We start from the raw sequence: 20,817 nt of genomic DNA, 5'->3' as shown, positions 1-20,817 counted from the left end.
GTTTAACACACACAGATAAATAATGCCATAAGTTTGCTGGCAAACTAGTTGATTCTTTAACCTAAGCCTACAAATTTATTATACCATCATATCCCAATTGGTTCCGCAAACTAAATTATATCAATATTCAGAGTAACAAATAACTCTTAGCACCAAAACAATGTATGAGCCCTGGCTGGTGTGGCTCAATTGGTTGCACATCAACCTGTAAACCAAAACGTTGCAGGTTTGATTGCCCACCAGGGCACATGCTGGGGTTGTGGGTTCAGTAGGGTTGGGGCCCGTATGCAAGGCAACCGATTGATATCTCTCTTTCACATTGATGTTTCTCTCTCTCTCTTTTTCTCTCCCTTCTCTTCTCTCTAAAATCAATAAGCATGTCCTCTGGTGAGGATTTAAAAAAATGTCTGTGTGATTATTCTGAAGCTCTGAAAGGAAAGATAGAAACTCACTTAACTGTGGTATTTTACTGTAGAATTCCAATACCTAAGCATGGATGCAGAAGTCTCTTTTAGCTCCATGTATAAAATCATATATGTGGAATACACCTACCTGCTCTCAAAACCCATGGAGCACTGAAGCACCACGGAAATCAGAGATCCGTGGCAAGAATGAGTTCTCCTCTCTAAATAGGAGAGTAGTTAGAGATATTTATAGCTATCTTGCTTCTAAAGGGTTCTTGAGTGAAATTGAGATGACCAGAAGTACATGGGTTACTTCTTGGACAAGAGGACAACAATGTTTTGCAGTGATTTTGACAAAGACAAGATAATAGGTAGATTATACCATGAACCATTATGAAAATTCCTTCATGATCCATGAGTTTTCAATGACAGAAAAATAATTTTATACTTTACAAAAGTAGATTCAAGTGGTACTATGGCAAACCTTGAGAACCTCCTAAAATTATGGTAACTAGTTTCCCTTATTTTGACACTTTACAAATTTGCAAATGACTGTTTATTGATGCCTGTGTGGCCCTTTTTATTTGAATTAACCATGTTTTACTCATGTCAATATATTACAGAGCACACTTGCTATCATTCTCTAGTATTTAGTAGATTTATGTCAGTAGGCATAGTGGTATTTGTAGGAACAATAAGGAGCAATGCACATACATTATCTTTAAATGGTGCAGATTTTTTGTAAACATTCAAATACATCATAAAAGGAATACTTCTATATAAAATAATGAACGTTTAGCAACAGAATACACTCATATTTTGTATGTAGTATTGGATCCACCAAAAACTTACACCATTGTGCTAATTAAGACCTAATTATCCTCAATGCATCAGATTAGAATTGAAAACTTAAATAATTTCATCAGGCCACAGTTATTCAACAGCACACATTCACTTACCTTGAATGTACCAAAATGATAACTTCAGTAAAATGCCTCAGGATAAATGGCCTTTCCTTGGACTCCTTCTGTAATGTGTTTATATATTTTCCAAAGTATTACACCAAGATCTTAGCAACACTGTATTAATGCGATAAATAATGCTCTGTCAGGAATACAACTTCCATGGTTGGCTTCTTTCTTCGATTTACTCTTTGGGAAGTGCCTCACCACCTCTCTGTCCTTTGTGATGGAAAAAAGGATCCCCCACCTTGGCTTGTCCATCAGATGGAAATCATAGCTACTTCAAGTTCATCTCATTCCTTTCTATGACAATGTGACAGTTAAGAATTTTTTAGTGTGGGTTTTCCCTACATGTTTTATTCTCCCTCATTTGTTTGCATTCAAGCCAATCCATAAATTTGCCAAGTCATTCTGGCATCTTACTGTCTTTACCAGTACTGGCAAGTCCTGCGCATTCAATAAAACTTTCAAAGAGTTCCCATCTATATCTATCCCCAGATCATCCTTGGACATTTTTAGAAAATTATAAACATCTGAGTTAAAGGTCTACTGGACTCTCCTGCCAACTTGGGCATTGTTTATATGTCCCTAGATATTTCCCTTTCCTAGATAAAACAAAGTCAGTCAGCTCTTCTTACCTGGTATAAGAAAAACAGGAGGAAAATGAAGTTTTAGAGATTGAGTGTGATTATAAGGTTCTATAATGTATATCTCATTTTAAAAGAGGATAAAGCCCTTGTTGATTTGGTACCCCTTGCATTTGTGGTTCTCATTTACTAGATTATTTCTCTAATCTTTTCATAGTCCAAACTGTTTGACTTATTGAGAAAGTTTCTCTCTTCATGACTAGTGTTAGACATGAAAGCTACAATATAGACATAATTTAATTCAGTCCTAGAAATTGTCACTAAACTCGCATGTCAAGGAAGGATTTATTCAGAGAGAAATCCTTGGCGATATTATCTAAAAATATCAGTCACATGTGCCCAAGCACAGGGAAGGTCATGTTTTCCCAAGTAGATGGAAATGATGAATATCACTAAGTCGACAGGACAAAACTTCATTTTCAGAGATGCCAAGGCTCATGTTTTGGTGGGAAAGAGGGAAGACCAGCATCAGTTTTACTTGTGCCATGTTGTGTCTGGCCAAACACTGCTTTTAACTCCAAAATTATATGAGCAATTTTCTAAGCTGTTCTAAGTTTGCTTTAAAGATCACTGTTTCCTTTGTACCCTAGAAAAGCTAGGATGTCAAGATTGTGTTTGCTGTTCAGAATTAAAGGCTTCTAGTTCATAAACATGATTCATGTGGTACTTTGTTTAAAAGGTCCTTCAGGGCAATAGTGAACTGTTTGGGGAACAGAATGTTTATCAGGCAATGCAATTCCTTTAAAATACTCTTGTCAAGAAATTTTCCTTGTAAGAGGAAGATCATTGACAAGTGATCTGCCACACCCTATATTTGTTTATCAGATGCTGGCAAATTGAGTTGAGATTTTAGCATTTTAGTTTTTAGTGGAAGTCTATGGTGCTATTTTATATCATTGTGTTTTGTAATAAAGTATATTGAATAAAGTATATTGAATAAAGTACCACAATATTAATAATTTCTGCTGTTTTTGTTTTCTGCACAAGATCCTGAACATAAATGAGTAATCAATAAATATTTGGCAAACCAATAAATGATTGAATAATCTGAGACATGCAAGCAAATTATACTTTGAGACTTCATTTAATAGAATTTTTTTCATACCATTGTTGGAAAGTACAGTGAATAATTAGATAATGAAATTAGAGTCTTTACTGTTACATAGCTTCTCTTTAAAATTACTAGACTACAGTAACTTTTAATAAGATATTTGGAATTTTTACTTTCATAGTAATTTAGACCTGAAATTGTAGCTACAATCTACTTCAATGCTTTGCTTCCCAAAAAAGAAAAAATAAGTCCCAGGTAAATTAATTGCTGGAGATAATATTAGAGCCCAGGTCTCATTTCAAGACCAGAATTATTTTGGCTCTTTCTTTTAATGTCTTTCATTAATCATAGTAATGTGATTTGAGAAAATATTCAGTTATTTAGTAATATCTTCTATAATAAAGTAAGAACTAATTTAGAAGATACCTTGGGATATCAATTTTTCCATTTCAAATGTTTATTCATTTTTCACACATTTGTAATAAAATTTTTACTAAAAATATATTTTATTAAAAAATGATTACTACTAACAACTTGATATTTTATTATTTAAGTATTATAATGAGAATTAGATTCTAAGGCCATTAGGCTATTTAATTCCATACTTTATAACAAAGCTTATTCTATGTCTTTCAAAGGCAAAGAATGAGTCTGTTTTAGTTAAATGAATTCTAGAACTTTTATTATTATCTTGATCCTATTTTTATTTCCAGGTTATTCCCAAGTAGAAGTTACAAAATGTAACTTGCAAAATAAATGCAACTAAAATTTTTTTCTCTAAAGTTTTTCAGATTTTTATGAAAGACATTATTCATATTTTAGCATATATTATGCTAAAATCATGTATTCTGAGTCATCATTTGTCTATAGTTACTTTATTGAATTTTTTATAATTCTGAAAAATGATATGTTACTTTTGTTTTCTCATGTCCTTTGGAGTTGATATAAATTAATCAAAAGTACATATCAGGGAGAGTCTGTAGCTGATACCTGGCTTTGGGGACATGATGGAGAACCTTCCCTACTGATCAGAATAATTTCATCTGTTAGAGAGCTCCTGGGTTTTTTTCAGTTTCTTAAATATTGTGATTATTTTCAAGATTACATAAATTTTAGAAGTAGATCCTAGGATGATATTTTTCCATATTACGTTAACCCCTTAAAAGTTTTGTTTAACTATTCTGAATTTTCTTGGAAATACTTTTCTAAGAAGCATAATTTCTTCATTTATATAAGTGTACCCATTTTATAGAATGGTATTAAGATGTTTTCCAGGAAGAAAGACCACATCAAACAGTTACTCCTCTTATAGTAGTTTTATGTTACAGTAAAGCTTAAACTGAACAAAAACATTCACATCCTGCAGAAGTTAACAAGAAAAAAAATCAGATTTAAAGGGACATAACATTCCAGCTGTAGTTCTTTAATCTGCTATCTTCAGAAAGCTACAAATTCATTAGCTACAAAGAGGGTATTATGCAGAAATATTTGCAGAATAAAATTTTGAAACATCAGTTATCTGTAGACTCTTATGTAATGGCATGCACATGAAATCCCATTATTCTTCATAAGCTACTTTCATCCCTGACATGTAAGTTTTATTATTGAAGGTGGCATAACAATGAGCCTAAATTCAAGAAATTTACTGTCTACTAGAAGAGACAAGCTAGATGCATTTAAAGATGTTACTTAAAAACAAGAAATGATATAAATTGGTGTATGTTACAGAACATGTACTATTGACCAGTAGTTTCCAAATTCAGGATGCAGAATATACTCACCTAACTTAGAAATTCTAGGCATGAAATTCTACAATTAAAAAAAAAAAATTCTCCAACCAATTCTAAGGGATAGCTTTAGATAGATAGATGTACAGTTTTAAAACATAAAGATGCATAAGTAGTTGGGCTAATTGAGGAACACTTCAAAGAGGCAGTGATTTAAGACTGTGATTTGAAAAGCAGTCAGGCATTTGGAAAGGAGTAAAACTATGAATGCAGTTGTAGATGTGGGAATGGAAATTGCATGGGCATGATTAGTCTTTAATAGAGCAGATTATTCCTAAAGTGAAGGGTGGGAAATAAGGTTGAGGAGGTGGGTAAACACCAGCCTGGAGATTCTGGGATACTGGGCTTTATCTTATAGGCAATGAACTCAAAAACCAAAGACTTTTGTCCAAGGAGATCATATATGTAAAGCAATTTTGAAAGAATACCTTTTCAGTGTTAATAAGTGGTATGGATTAGAAGGCTGGGGACTACAGACAAAGCAAACATTAGTAGACTAGGCTTGGGCTGAAAGGGGTTTGTGTACAATGCTTCTTGCATGTATGAAAATAAGAGCCAGGACCCATAATATGAAAGAAGAATTGATAGCAAAGAGAGTGCAATTCTAATAATGACTCACTAAAGCACAAAGGGAAAAAATACATTACAAACCTTATGCCTGTGTATCTAAAAGGTGACAATCAGAAGTGCTTACTGACTTCTGGCCAAGATGGAGGCTTAGACGGACGCGCTAGGTCTCCCTCTACAACTAGAGAGGAATACAACTACTTCAAAACAAAGGATAACTAGAAATTCCAGAAAATAAAACTACACGGAAGTCCAACATATGAAGTTATAAACCAGCGGCGCCCTTTGCGCAGGTAAGAGCGAAAGGGGACGGCGCTGTTTGCGGTCGCACCTGGGACAGCGGCGGGGAGAACAATCCCGGCTGCAGTCGAACCCCCGGCAGCTCGCGACCCCAACGCTGGGGAAAGCAGCCACCACATCGCATTGAACAGTGAGGCCCAGGGGGGCGGGAGGACGGATCCCGGTCTCCTAGCGGAATAACTGTGTGAATCCATCTTGGACCCCCGCCCCCAAAGAAAGCGCCACAGGCCTGCGAAATAGGTCGCGGACAGGCACCAGTCGCTGGATTGTGACGACAAAGCACCACGGCACAGCAAGAAAGGTTGCCGAACGGCGGCGGTCGCTGGGGCATTACGAGTACACAGGCACTGCCCCCTACAGCCAGCCCAAGAAAACAAAATGCATCTGTCAAAATGAGGCAGACAACTATAGAAATCCCGGTGGCACAGCTCACCAGGCAACAGATGGAGAACCTGACAGATGAACAGATAAGAAACCTGTCAGAGGCTCAGTTCTGGGCCATTGTTATCAGGTGGCTTACAGAATTCACAAAAGATCTGGAAAAAGATGAGAAAGAAGCGAAAAACACTCATAACGAAAGGAACAAAACCACATACGAGACAGATGGTAAGGAAAAAAAATCCAGAGTTCATTTCAACAAACTGGAATATGGAGAAGGAACAAGCAGTCAACCAATGCAGAGAGAGGAAATGGGAAGCAACGATGAGAGGATCAGAAACCTCTGGGACAGCTATAAAAGGCCCAACATAAGAATCATTGGTTTGCCAGAGAGCGAGGAAGATGAACTAGAATTTGAAAAATTGAGTGAAAATATAATAAAGGAGAACTTCCCAGACTTGGGGAAGGGAATAGACTTGCAGGTCCAGGAAGCAAGGAGAGTTCCCAAGAGACTGGACCCAGGGAGAACCACTCCAAGACACATTATAATCAAAATGTCAAAAATTAAAGATAAAGAGAGAATCTTAAAAGCAGCAAGAGAGAAGAAAAGAATTATGTACAAAGGGGTCCCAATTAGACTATCAGCTGACTTCTCAAGGGAGACCCTACAGGCAAGAAGGGACTGGCAAGAAATATTCAAAGTAACGAAAATCCAAAACCTACAACCACGAATACTCTATCCAGCGAAATTGTCATTCAGAATAGAAGGACAGAGAAAGTGTTTCCAGGACAAAATAAAACTGAAAGAGTTCATTAGATCCAAACCACTGTTATATGAGATGTTAAAGGGACTGGTTTAGAAAAAGGAGGATCAAGACAATGAAATCTAAAATGAAAACTGCATCACAAGAAACAACAGAAGCTAGGGAATTGAAACAAAGGCAAAACTAAACAGGCAACGAGAGTGGAAAAAGAACTATACGTACGGGGAACATATTGGGGGGAGGTCAACAGGGAGGGGGAATGGGGAGAGGGAGGGAGATGATATAGGAATTAAGGTTCATGGTAGGAGGGAATGGAATAGACAGAGAGAGGCTGAGAAGAACTGTATGCACAACTAATGGACATGATCTAAAAGGGGGGGACAACTGGAGGGAGGGGGGCCACCGGGTGGAGGGGAGCAGAGGGAAGGGAAATTGGCACAAATGTAATATTATAATCAATAAAACACATTAAAAAAAAAGTGCTTACTAATTTTCTGTTAGAATACACTAAGATCATTTGGCTAAAGATCAATTTGGGTAAATCTTTACCATATAGAAAATAATGTTGCTGGTAAAGTAAATCATTATTTTCAGAAACACAAGCATATTCCCTCTCTCACAGGTAATTGTGATACCATAAAATCATTGTATTCCCTTAGTTCAATTAACACTAGCCTATATGTGTAACAAATCAAATCTGGTACTACATGGGGACCCAGGAGACTTCTCCAATAAAAGACTATTATACATGAAATATGTTTTTCTTTGCAAAATACCTTACAAGTGAAGACACACTACATTTAGCTGAAATACAAGAAATCTATTAAAGGGGTATTTTATTAGAAAAATCTAGGTTATCACATATTTTTATTAGCACAATATTGGATGTCATGTCATCTGCCAAGAATTGACAGTTATTTCAATAACTTATCAGGTTGACAAGTCATGTTGAAACTGTTGATAAACATTTCAAGTTCAAAGTAAATGGAGTGGAAGAGCAGACTGAAAGACTGCAACAAGGGTCCACCCAGCACCACAGTTGGGCATCTGATAACTCTTAAGCATCAATAACTAAATTAAAAAATAGCAGGTTAGTCCTGGCTGGTGGCTCAGCTGGTTGGAGTGTTGTCCCATACACCAAAAAGTTGCAGGTTTGATCCCCGATCAGGGCACATACCTCCCTCCATGCCTTCCTTTCTCTCTAAAATCAATTAACATACACTAAGACGGGTTGTTTTAAATAAGTTAACGTTATAAAGATATAAAAATTTATCTTAAAACAGCAAATCAAGTAAACAAACTTGTTTAGGTATTAGAACTTTAAACACTGTCTGCCCAAGTGTATGTCTATAGTCACTCTATTCACTCCAGTGATGCTCTCCAGCTTTCTTTACAGATCTTTACTTGCCTGTGTCCCATATTGCCCAGAGCTCTGCCTGAGGCCAGCCAGAGGGAGGGCATCCATCATACTGTACCCAAGTGTGAGCTTCAATGTTTCTAACCCATGTTCTGCAGCAACTCCAGATGTTGTGGCTCATGTTCAGCTTTAAGAGATACAGGGAGAAGGTGGCTCACAGCCTAGAAAGGGGAAACAGCAGAAAGGACTTTCAACAAGGCTTCTCTATCTCTCCTAGTGCTCAATCACCTGTGGAAAAGGAATGCAGTCACGTGTTATTCAGTGCATGCACAAGATCACAGGAAGACATGGGAATGAATGTTTCTCTTCAGAAAAACCTGCAGCATACAGGCCATGCCACCTTCAGCCCTGCAACGAGAAAATTAATGTAAACACCATAACATCACCCAGGCTCGGTAAGTGGACCGTAAAAGGGGATGGCTTTGAGAAATATGGAAATACTCATGGCTTCCATTTTGCACATCATTTTAGCTTAGTTATAAATGTATACTAATTAGTCTGGTTCTGACTAAATTGGCTCTCTTTAACTAGGGTTTGGTCCAAATGGCCAGGTGGGTAAAAAATCCTAAAGATGAAACTCTTTTGATTCTGGAAGCTCTCTACTGGGAGGCAGACCCTGGAAGTATGACTATCACACCATCTGAGGCCACTATAGCAAGCCATATTTGAGAACCATCAATTAAGGCGATGTCTAGTAGAAACATAGGTTGTGGTAAATGCTTTAGATCTCTCCATTGTTAGTAGCCTTCCTGTAATCCTGGGTACAAATTATCCTTTGGACAGACTTGGATAAAAGTAGCTTTCAAGACAAATGGGTACATGATTTACATATACCACCAGACAAGAAGTACTATTTTTTTCATATTTAAGGACACTATTAAATACAAATAACTACTAGCAACATATTGATTTACACAGATTTTAAATTGCAAAATGCTTTCATATGTATTCTCAATTCTGGTTATTTAATCTAATCCATCATGAATAAGTAGAGTATGTATTTTAAGTAAATAAAGTCTGCACTTGCATAGCAAATATTCAGGAATGAATTAAACTTTATGTCTGTGGCAATTAGTGGCTTTTCCCAGCACTGCTGCCTGGCTGTTCTTTGGGCTAATCTATGTTTAATACTTTGAGTTTTAATCTGTGCACATAATCTCCAGGGGAACAATTTGATCATTAAGTATCATAGATATTCCTCCAAGCATAAGATTCAATCAAATGAAAAAGTTTCGTTCTTCATAGAAATACAAAAATTCTCTACTGGGGGCCAAATAATTAACATTTCTAAGAAATAATTACTTCAAATAGAATTAAGACTAGTTAAAACAAAAAGTTTAGCAATACTAGAGCAAATGCAGCTAAATCCATGTATTCAATAAAAACCACAATTCCCTTCTCCAACAATTACTTGGAGTCCTTGAAATATGTGGCAGAAAAGAATGAATTAAAAGAACAATTTAATTAAAATTGCTTTTTTTCTGTTTATTATTCCTTTAAAAATTTTTTATTTATTTATTGTTTTTCTATTACAGTTGTCCCACTTTTCTCCCATTGCTTCCCCCCCCAGCCCACCCTTTCTCCCACAGTCAATCCCCACCTCGTTCTAGATGTCCATGAGATATTTAACTAGTTGCTTTACTAAACCCTTCCCCTACTTACTCCCTTTATCTCCCTCCCCCTCACCCCTCTGGTAACATTTGTCTGCTCCTTGTTTACTTGCCTCTGGTTCAATTTTTCTCATTTGTTTGTGATGTTCATTAGTGTCATGTATTAGGTGATATCATATGGTATTCTTCTTTTGTTACCTGGCTTATTTCCCTAAACATAGTTCTCTCTAGTTCCATTCATGTTATCACAAATGGTAGGAGTTCCTTTTTTCTTTGTGCTGCATAGTGTATAAGTGTACCACAGTTTTTTGATCCACTCATCTACAGTTGGGCACTTAGGCTGTTTCTAGCATTTGGCTATTGTAAATAGTGCTGTAAGGAACATAGGGGTGCATAAGTTCTTTTGAATTGGAATTTCAGGATTCTTTGGGTGTAATCCTGCCAATGGAATCACTGGTTTAAAAGGCAGTTCTATTTTTAGTTTTTTGAGGATATTCCATACTGTTTTCCATAATGGCTGCACCAGTCTGAATTCCCACCAACAGTGCACTAGAGTTCCCTTTTCTCCACATCCTCGCCAGCACTTGTTGTTTGTTGATTTGTTGATGATGGCCATTCTGACTGGTATGAGGTGGTATCTCATTGTGGTTTTTATTTGCATCTCTCTGATGGCTAGTGGTGTTGAGCATTCTTTCATATGCCTATGGACCCTCTATATGTCCTCTTTAAAGAGGTGTTTGTTCAGGTCCTTTGCCCATTTTTTAATTGGATTGTCTATTCTTGGTGTTGAGATGTGTAAGTTCTTTATATATATTAAAGATCAGTTACTTGCCTGAGGTATCATTGGCAAATATGTTTTCCCATACGGCTGGTTTTCTTTTCTTCTTGCTGATGTTTTCTTTTGCTGAACAGAAACCCTTTAGTTTGAGATAGTTCCATTTGTTTATTCTTTCCTTCATTCCCCTTGTCCTAGGAGATATATCGTTGAAAATATTGCTACATGGGATATTTAAATTCTTCCTGCCTATGCTTTCCTCTAGGACTTTTATGGTGTCATAGCTTATGTTTAACTCTTTGATCCATCTTGTGTTTATTCTGGTGTGTGGTGTAAGTTGGTGGACTAGTTTCATTATTTTGCATGTCCCTGTCCAGTTCTCCCAGGACAATTTGTTGAAGAGGCTCTTCTCACTTCATTTTATGTTCCTTCCCCTTTTATTAAATATTAGTTGACCATATAGACCTGAGTTTATTTCTGGGCTCTCTGTTCTGTTCCATTGATCTATATGTCTGTTCTTATGCCAGTACCAGGCTGTTTTGATTACAGTGGCTTTGTAGTATAGTTTGATATTAGGGATTGTGACTCCTCCTACTATGTTCTTATCTCAAGATTGCTGTGGCTATTCGGGGTCTTTTTTGGTTCCACATAAATTTTTGAAGTATTTGTTCTAAGTCTGGGAAATATATCACTGGTATTTTAATAGGACGCGTTGAATCTATAAATTGCTTTGGGTAGTATGGATATTTTAATGATGTTGATTCTTTTAATCAATGAACATGGTATGTACTTCCATTTATTTGTATATTCCTTAATTTATTTCTTCAGTGTTATATAGTTTTCTAAGTACAGGTCTTTTATCTCTTTTGTTAAGTTTGTTCCTAGGTACTTTATTTTTCTTGTCGCTATAGTAAATGAGATTTTTTTCTAGTTTCTATCTCTGATATTTTATTGTTGGTGTACAGAAATGCCTTTGAATTCTGAATATTGATTTTGTGCCCTGTTCTTTTGCCAAATTCACTTATGTCAAGTAGTTTTTTAGTGGAGACTATAGGGTTTTCTATGTACACTATCATGTCATCTGCAAATAATGACAGTTTTACTTCCTCTTTTTCAATTTGGATGCCTTTTATTTCTCTTTCTTGTCTGATTGATGTGGCTAGAACTTCCAAGACTGTGTTGAAAAGGAGTGGGGAGAGTGGACAACCTTGTCTTGTTCCTGATCTCAGGGGGAATGCTTCAGTCTTTGTTCATTGAGTATGATGTTGGATTCAGGTTTCTCATATATATTGAGGTATGTTCCCTCTATTTCCATTTTTCTGAGTGTTCTCATCATAAATGGGTATTGTACTTTATCAACTGCTTTTTCAGCATCTATTGATATGACCATGTGATTTTTATCTTTCATTTTGTTAATGTGGTGTATTATGTTTATTGATTTGCAATTATTAAACCATCCTTGCATCCCTGGGATGAATCCCACTTGATCATGGTGTATGATCGTTTTAATGTGTTGCTGGCTCCAGTTTGCCAATATTTTGTTGAGGATTTTAGCATCTATGTTCATCAGCGGTATTGGCCTATAGTTTTCTTTCTTTGTTGTGTCTTGACCTGGTTTTGGAATTAGGGTAATACTGGCTGCATAGAAAGAGTTTGGGAGTCTTCCCTCTTCCTGGATTTTTTGGAATAGTTTGAGGAAGGTAAGTGTTAGTTCTTCCCTAAATGTTTTGTAAAATTCGCCTCTGAAGCCATCCGGTCAGGGTTTTTGTGTGCCAAGAGTTTTTTGATTACTGCTTCAATTTCACTCTTTGTTATCAGTCTACTCAGGCTTTCTGCTTTTTCTTGATTCAGTTTTGGAAGATTATATGTTTCTAGAAATTTGACCATTTCATCTAGGTTGTCAATTTTCTTGCCATACAATTGTTTGTAAGTAATTTCTTACAATCCTTTGTATTTCTGTGATATCAGTTGTTATTGCTCCTCTTTCATTTCTGATATTGTTTATTTGGGTCCTCTCTCTTTCTTTCTTGATGAGCCTCACTAAAGGCTTGTCGATTTTGCTTATCTTTTCAAAGAACCAGCTCCTAGTTTTATTGATCTTTTGAATTGCTTGTTTAGTCTCTATGACATTTAATTCGGCTCTGATTTTGATGATTCCCTTTCTTCCACTTGCTCTGGGCTTTGCTTGTTGTTGTTGTTCTAGTTCTTGTAGCTGTAGGGTTAGAATTTTTTATTTGATATTCTTCTCCCCTTTTTAGGCAGACCTGTATTGCTATGAACTTTCCTCTCAGGACTGCTTTCACTGTATTCTATAGGTTTTGGGCTGTTGTGTGTTCATTGTCATTTGTTTCCAGAAATTTCTTGATTTCTTCCTTGATGTCATTGTTAACCCATTCATTATTTAATAGCATATTATTCATTCTCCATGAGGTTGACTGTCTTTGAGTTTTTTCCTTGAGGTTGATTTCCAGTTTCAAGGCATTGTGATCTGAGAAGATGTTTGATATAACTTCAATTTTCTTGAATTTGATGAGAGTTGTTTTGTGTCCTACCCATGTGGTCTATCTTTGAAAATGTTCTATGTACACTTGAGAAGAATGTATATTTTGCTTCTTTGGGGTGAAAAGTTCTATGTATATCAACCAAGTCCATTTGATCTAGAGTGTTGTTCAATGCCTCAATATCTTTGGTGTTTCTTTGCTTTAAAAATCTGTCCATTGTTGACAATGGGGTGTTAAAGTCCCCTACTATGAGTGTATTGCTTTTGATATCCTTCTTGTAGTCTTCCAAGATTGTCTATATATTTGGGTGCTCGTATGTTGGATGCATATATGTTTACCAGGGTTATAGCTTCTTGGTGGATTCTTCCCTTAAGTATTATGAAATGTCCTTCTTTGTCTCTTTTTATGGCATTTGCTGTGCAATCTATTTTGTCTGATATAAGTATTGCTACCTCAGCTTTTTTTCATGTCCATTTGTTTGGAATAATTTTTTTCATTCCTTCACTTTCAGTCTATGTAGATCTTTTGTTTTGAGGTGTGTCTCTAGTAGACAGCATATATGTGGGCCATGTTTCCATATCCATTCCACTACCCTATGTATTTTGATTAGAGCATTTAATCCATTTACATTTAAGGTTATTATTGACAGGTATTTATTTCCCTCTGTACCTGTGTTCCTCTTCCTCTCTCTCTCTTCTTTTTCTTAAAGCAGTCACTTTAGCATCTCTTGCAATGCTGGTTTGGTGGAGATGTATTAGTCTTCCTTTGTCTGGGAAACTCCTTATTTCACCTTCCATTTTGAATGAGAGCCTTGCTGGGTAGAGTAGTCTTGGTTGTAGGCCTTTGTTTTTCATTGCTTGGAATATTTTTTGCCATTCCCTTCTGGCTTGTAGTGTTTCTGTCCAGAAATCAGTTGATAGCCTTATCAGAGCTCCCTTGTATGTTATTTGCTGTTTTCTCTTGCTGCCTTTAGGATTCTCTCTTTGTCTTTCAACGTTGCCATTTTAATTATGATGTGCCTTGGAGTGGGCCTTCTTCCATTCATCTTCATTGGGACCCTCTGTGCTTCCTGCACTTGTGGGACATTTTCTCTCATGTCCAGGAAGTTTTCTGTCAAGTTTTTCAATCACGTTTTCTATCCCTTGCTCTTCTTCTTCTCCTTCTGATATTCCTATGATATGGATATTATTGCATTTCATGTTGTCCTGCAGTTTTCTTAAACCCTCTTCATTCTTTTTTAGTCTTTTTTTCATTTTGTTGTATTCTCTGAGATTTTTTTTCTACGTTGTCCTCTAACTCACTGATCCAACCCTCTGCTTCATTTAGTCTGCTTTTGATTGCTTCTACTGTGTTCTTCAGTTCAGAAAATGTCTTCTTCGTTTCTTCCTGTTCTTATTGATAGTTTCTATGTCCTTTTTCATGCTGGTATAATTCTCAATAAGTTCCTTGTAGCTTCCCTGGAGTTCTTTGTAGTTTTCCTGGAGTTCTTTGTAGTTCCCCTGGAGTTTGTTTTAGTTTTCATTGAGTTTGTTGAGTTCATTGAGCTTTATCATTACCATTGTTTTGAATTCCATGTCTGATAGTTTGCTTGCCTCTATTTCATCTATCCCTTTTTCTGAGAATTCCTCCTTTCCTTTCAGTGGGGTATTGTTTCTTCACCTCCCCATTTTAGGTCACTGCTTATTATTTCTTAAAGGTGTATCCGAAAACACAAAAGCACAGTTATTGGAAAATCTAAGGTTTTTAAGTGTAAAATAATGAATCATATTAGAATAGTGACAAAAGAGAGAGTTGTAGCAGGACGTTTATTATACATGCCAGAACACACTATTTCTTCAGAAAACCAGAGGCCAAAATTATGTGACTAATTTTTAATATCAAGTTCTCATTTCAAACACTTTAATGCTATAAATTACAGTCATGTGATAAACAGATTTGATTTTAAAGGTGCAGGAAATTACTATCCCCAGCTATCTCACTTAAGACATGTCTGAAAAACAAAATAGAAACAGATTCATAGATACAGAGGACAGATTAACAGTTGTCAGAGAGGAGAGAGGTTCAGGGATGGGTGAAAAGGTAAAGAGATTAAGTATTACAAATTGGTAGTTACAAAATAGTCACAGAGATGTAAACTTCAGCACAAGGGATATAGTCAATAACATTATGATAACTATGTCTGGGGCCAGCTGGGTACCTGAAGCAGTGGGGACCACTCTGTAAAGTATGTGATTGTCTAACCCCCTTGCTGTACATTTGAAACTAATACAGAATAATATTAAATGTAAATTGTAATTGAAATATTAAACAATGAAGAAAGAAAACATAAAATGTGTGAGCATATTTTTGTTTTGCTATTTCTTTGTAAATTTACCCATAATAATACTTATCAATTTTCCTTCCCAAGAAGGTAGATATATTAAGCACATTTATTTGTCTTTTTAACCTTCTCAACTAGAAATCCAAAAAAAAGTTAAATGAAAGCCATAAAAAGTTGAACCTTAAAAGTCATTTGCAGGACAGCTCTTTGAATTTAGGATAGCTGTTTTTAATAAGTGAGAAAATTATTCATTCACTTACTCCTTTATTTTAGGGTGTGTGCATGAGCATGCATGTGTATGTCTATCTTTTAAGTTGCAAAGGTAATATAAATGAGCCAAAGGAAGGGTACCAAACCCCCACTTACATTATTTCTATTTGCTTCTACACATACCAGATGGGATATCTACAGGTATTGAGTTCCCTGTGTTCTGCTCCACAGCTGCTCTGACTTTCAAGTGCCTGGGAGATCAGTGGCCTGTGTACTGCCGAGTGATCCGTGAGAAGAACCTGTGTCAGGACATGCGGTGGTACCAGCGCTGCTGTGAGACATGCAGGGACTTCTATGCCCAGAAGCTGCAGCAGAAGAGCTGACCTCTAGCAGGTTGGCTGGCTCACAGCTCTTTGCAATCACATTATTTATAAACACACACACTAGCATGTTTTTCAGACCAAACAGCATCAGATCACATATAATTTAATCAAATTAATTTATTTGAGGGCCTGCCAAACATCCAATATGGTGTTTGTTTTGGTAATACAAATATTGTGATTTATACTATAGGACTTCATTAGTCATCTTTTATGAATAAGTTGGATCCAGTTACCAGAATAGAAAGAAAATGTAAAAAAAATTACTAAGATTATTAGGCTTAAAAAAATTGTTTTAAGTTAGGGCTGTCTCAAAGGTGCTACTCTCTTCCCATCAATACCATGGAGTTATGCAGAATGTATACTAATTTAGTATAATAGTTTAGCTATCTATGAAGAGAAATCATTTTTGCGTTTTGGTGTCCTGATGCAGAGTTAGCTCATTTTCTGTACTCTGAAGGAGATGTGTAAACATAACAAACCTCATAGTGCTGAACAGGTTTTTAGAGAATGTATTATGAATTTGGTTCAGATTTAAAGACATCTCTTGGAAAAATTCTACTGTAATTATAACCTTATTTTAATAATGGAAAAGAATAAGTCAAAATAGAGACTTTGATCATGTTCATGAACATGTACTTGAACACAAGTATTGTAACAATGAAACACTGTAATTAATGATTTACACTGAATCACCATTGCACTGTTGATGTAGTGTAGAGAAACAATTATAGAAAGGGTAACATCCTACAAAAATGTGTATTACTTTGACATGTTGTCATTAGATTTTAGCTTTTTAAAATATTTTGAACAAAGAAAGCTTTGATTCACCCATTTCCTTGTATCATTTTAGCAAATTTTAAAAGAATATAGTACTTAACCTCACAAATCACAATGAGAAAATTTACTAAATATTTTTCAGCCTTTTCCCTAGAAACAAAGAAAAACAGAAAGCTGATAATACTGTGGTAGTTTCATTGTGTTTTTTCTTTTTAAAAATTAAAAAGTTTTACAATTCTGTGAAACGTTTAAAAAAAAGCTTAAATTTTTTCTTGTGAGAAAATATTGTACATGATTCACATGATTTCTTAGATTTTTTTCAATAAAATATGTGACATTTCCTGCTGGGAGACAATTCTTTATAGGTCTCTCCTATTTCCACAAGTCTTGGCTACGCTCTGCTCTTGTTCTGGAATCTTCTAAGGGATGTTTGTATAGTATACAACCTTGAAAGATAAAGGTAGTGTCTCTTTGGAGCAAAGGGCAAACATGGTTATTTCTCATTAGAAAAGGTGCACATTCCTTAAATCAGAGTCCCTCTCCTGTAGTACTGCCCACTGCATGTGTGGGTATCATCTGGCTTTCTTCATGTCTGATGGCTTCCATTGCCATTACCACCATAAAAACCCTCATTCCACAGGTTATGGAACCAGAAAGGGAAAAGGGGGTTTTTGCTGGTTTCTGGGTTTTTTTAATTAAATTTATTGGGATAACATTGGTTAATAACATTATATAAGTTTCAGGTGTACAACTTTATAATATGACATCTGTATACTCTATTGTATGCTCACCACCCAGAGTCTTTTGAGTATGTCTATTTCAAATACACCTTCCAGAATTAGGAAAATTACTGTGGGGTGGGTCCAGGGGCCCTTGGGTCTACTGAGACAGATTTAGGCCAAAGCTTGATTGCATTACCTGACTTCCATAAGCTCTTGCTCTGACGGTGAGGCTACAGGGGAAGCTGGAGTCACCCAGTAATCATCAAAAAGTCAGATTACTTTTCTTTCCCCAATATAGAGTTTTCATCAGGACAGACTAGAAGGTAGATTAACTATGATTTTTGGAGAGTGTAGTGAAGTCCTTCCTCAAAGGGATCTAGCCTCCTCTCCTCCATTCAAGGAGTTCTGGGCCTGTGAACCTGCCTTTGTTTGGAACTGATCAAGAAATGCAATTCCCTGCTGTGGGGAGTCAAATCAAACTTTCATTCACGAAGACTAGAAATGTAATGCTTATACAAATATGAATTCTTTAATAGAATGTGTATCTCTTTCAGTCCTAGGACCCCATAAACAAATAGCCAAAACCAGAAACCTTTGCAGGTCAAACCACTCCCTTGACCCCTTTGACTCTACCACCCTTTATGAGAACCATGATCTCCTGGTCTCTGGCATCAGAGTGCAGCCACATGGTTCCTGCCCTTGTGGGGTTCTATATTCTCATGAAATTCAGGAAGCCCAGCTCAATGGCAGCACCTCCCAACAGAGCTACTGATATTCAGAGAAGAGCCCCTGAGAGTTCTGTAAGGATTTCAAGGCTTCCCTCACCAGGGGCTTTTCAAAGCCTTAGTGAAGGGAATGCCCTCCAGATATACTTGGGGGCATGTGGGACAGATTAGTCAGCACATCTTTTCTGTTAAAGCCAATCTCCCTAAACATGCACATGCCTTCCTCTACAGTGCATTACAGGAAGGAAGTTGTAGCATCTCAGCTTCATTCAGGTGGGCCACCATGGGTCCAGTTTCCAAATAAATTGTTAGAATGACTCCCATCCAGGTTAACTAGCACTTTCTAGATTCTCTACTTCATGAACCCATATCAAAAACATTTAGCTAATTCAACCTCATATTCCTTTCCTCCCATCCTAACATAACCCTCTTAAGAAACATCCTTGAATGCTGGGTTTCAGTAAATATGAGTGAAATCTCGCAATTCCTTTGACATGTGTGGAACCATCTCACAAGCCACACTGTTTGCCTGGCCTCCTTGGATCTTCCTGGACTGGATCCAAATATGGACTTAGAAGACATGACAGATCGTGGAACATGAGCAGTAGAGGGAAAAAGGTTTTGTTTCCAGGTAGTCATGGAGCTTTCTGGGTCCCAGCTTAGACCCTGAGTGGTGACTTTAAAACCTTGAGCTTATTATTCTCTTTCTGTATGTTCTCCAGCCTATTTAGAAGCAATGTATCAACCCCACAGTCATTATTCTCTTGGTTTCTATGAACAAGTCCAAACGTAGCAGGTACTTGGCAACCCAGAGCCTTCCAGGTTACTACAGGTGACAATTTAGATAACCATTTGGACACCATGTGCTATGGATGACCAGGGCCCCACTTCCTGGAAACAGGGCCACTAATGCCATTGAGTGTGGTCAGATCGGAGAATGAGTTTTAGATTTCATTTAGTAAATTCTCTTCCTTGGACACATTGTTTTTTTGTACCTGTAATTGTCATGGTTCAGTCAGCAGAGCAGTGTTGGAGTGCTATGGGAAAACAAGTTTGAATTCACACTTTCAGGAGGAGCTTGGGAAGGTCCAGGGGAAGAGCTAGAGGGTCAGAGGAGTCACCAACCAGTCTGAGCAGCCAGGCACAGTCAGGTAAGTCTGACCATGGAAGGTTCATTTATAAAGGTGCCTATGGGATGCTGTTGAGTCTATATACCTTCCAACTTTGTAGGTCCACAGTCAAACATGTGGTAGTGGATCTGAATTTGCTGTTAGTCAACAGGATCAACATCTGGAGAAAAGAAATGAGCATGGAGCTCAAGAGAGCAAAGGCCACTTGTAAACTGCCAAGCCCCCACCCTCTGTCTGTCGCTACATCTTATTTTGTCTTTCAAATCTCATTCAAGCTCCTCTTTTGGCCAATTCTAATCCAGAATCATGCAAAGAAGGGGGTCTAGGAAATATAGTTAGCTTTTTAGCTATAGATGGCTAATATGAGTAACTTTTTCAGTTTGCTTTATATCAGAGACAACTGAAATGAAAATCCATATTCTTACTATACCTATTAAACCTCATAGCAACCTTGAAAAGTAATAGTAATATCTTCACATCATAGCTGAGCAACCTGAGGCTCCAAGAATTTCAGTGGCTTGCCCAAGAACACAATCGAGATGGATGTAATAAAGCTACTGGGACTCCGGATTGTGTGTACTCAATTACCCTGATTGCCTCCCTTGTTCACTGGTTTGAAAATGTTTTATAATATGTGCATAGGATTTATAACCTCATCAAAGTCTTTCATTGTAATCAAAAGCATCCGACTAATTTTGAAAATTTCTCAGATAATTTGATGAATTCCAACTGCTCATCTGGACATTGTACAGGCTTTTCAGTTGAAAATACTTTCAGGTATTTCAGTGGGTTGTTGATACAATTTAGAAAGAAGGGAAAGATAGAAAATGAAAGAAAGAAAGGGAGGGAGGGAGGAAAGGAGAGGGGGGAGAAAGGAAAAGGAGAGATGAAAGAATGAGAAGAAAATAAGGTTAATTAATATGTAGACAGTTTTGCTTAGCGAACCATATTTAATTCTACTTTTACAAGTTCCATGGTTCAAAAAACAATAATTTTGGATCCAAATCCAAGAGGAAATGAGACTTTCATAAAATTTTTCTATAAAGAAAGAAAGCAAACAATTACCTACATAGTAAGGGCTGAGAAATTGCAGATCTCCACATTTCCACCGAATTGTCCCTGCAATATAGTTCTTTATTTATATTTATTGATACTCTTTTTCACTCTACAATGAAGGTATTAATGACTATAAAGTAACAGAAACCTTAAGTCAATATTTGTCCAGTTACTCTCAGGTAAAATTTTGAAGAGTTAAAAAGAAAACAATCAAATGGGTGTTATGTCATCAAATCAATTTTGAAAATGCAGTTCAAAGATGGCGGAGGAGTGAGGGGAGGCTGCACTTTCAGGCTCCCGAGACCCGTCTGCAGTTTGAACTAATTGCAGA

The 20,817-nt window shown here is 36.7% G+C and overlaps 1 protein-coding gene across 1 annotated transcript in view; it reads left to right on the top strand.

Annotated features, from left to right (window-relative positions):
• ADAMTS19 (ADAM metallopeptidase with thrombospondin type 1 motif 19) overlaps positions 1–16,196 on the top strand; it is a 294,467-nt gene extending 278,271 nt beyond the window's left edge. Inside the window, exons 22-23 of the mRNA XM_090289153.1 lie at positions 8,495–8,672; positions 15,925–16,196. Coding sequence (XP_090145279.1) covers positions 8,495–8,672; positions 15,925–16,076 — 330 coding nt within the window. The 3' untranslated portion in view covers positions 16,077–16,196. The remainder of the gene's footprint in view (positions 1–8,494; positions 8,673–15,924) is intronic.
• Positions 16,197–20,817: the final 4,621 nt, after the last annotated feature.

This window comes from Furipterus horrens, unplaced genomic scaffold, assembly GCF_987537825.1.
Source record: "Furipterus horrens unplaced genomic scaffold, mFurHor1.1.pri manual_scaffold_10, whole genome shotgun sequence".
Classification (NCBI taxonomy): domain Eukaryota; kingdom Metazoa; phylum Chordata; class Mammalia; order Chiroptera; family Furipteridae; genus Furipterus; species Furipterus horrens.
Note: the sequence above shows the minus strand (reverse complement) of the source record. Positions and strands in the feature narration are given on the sequence as shown.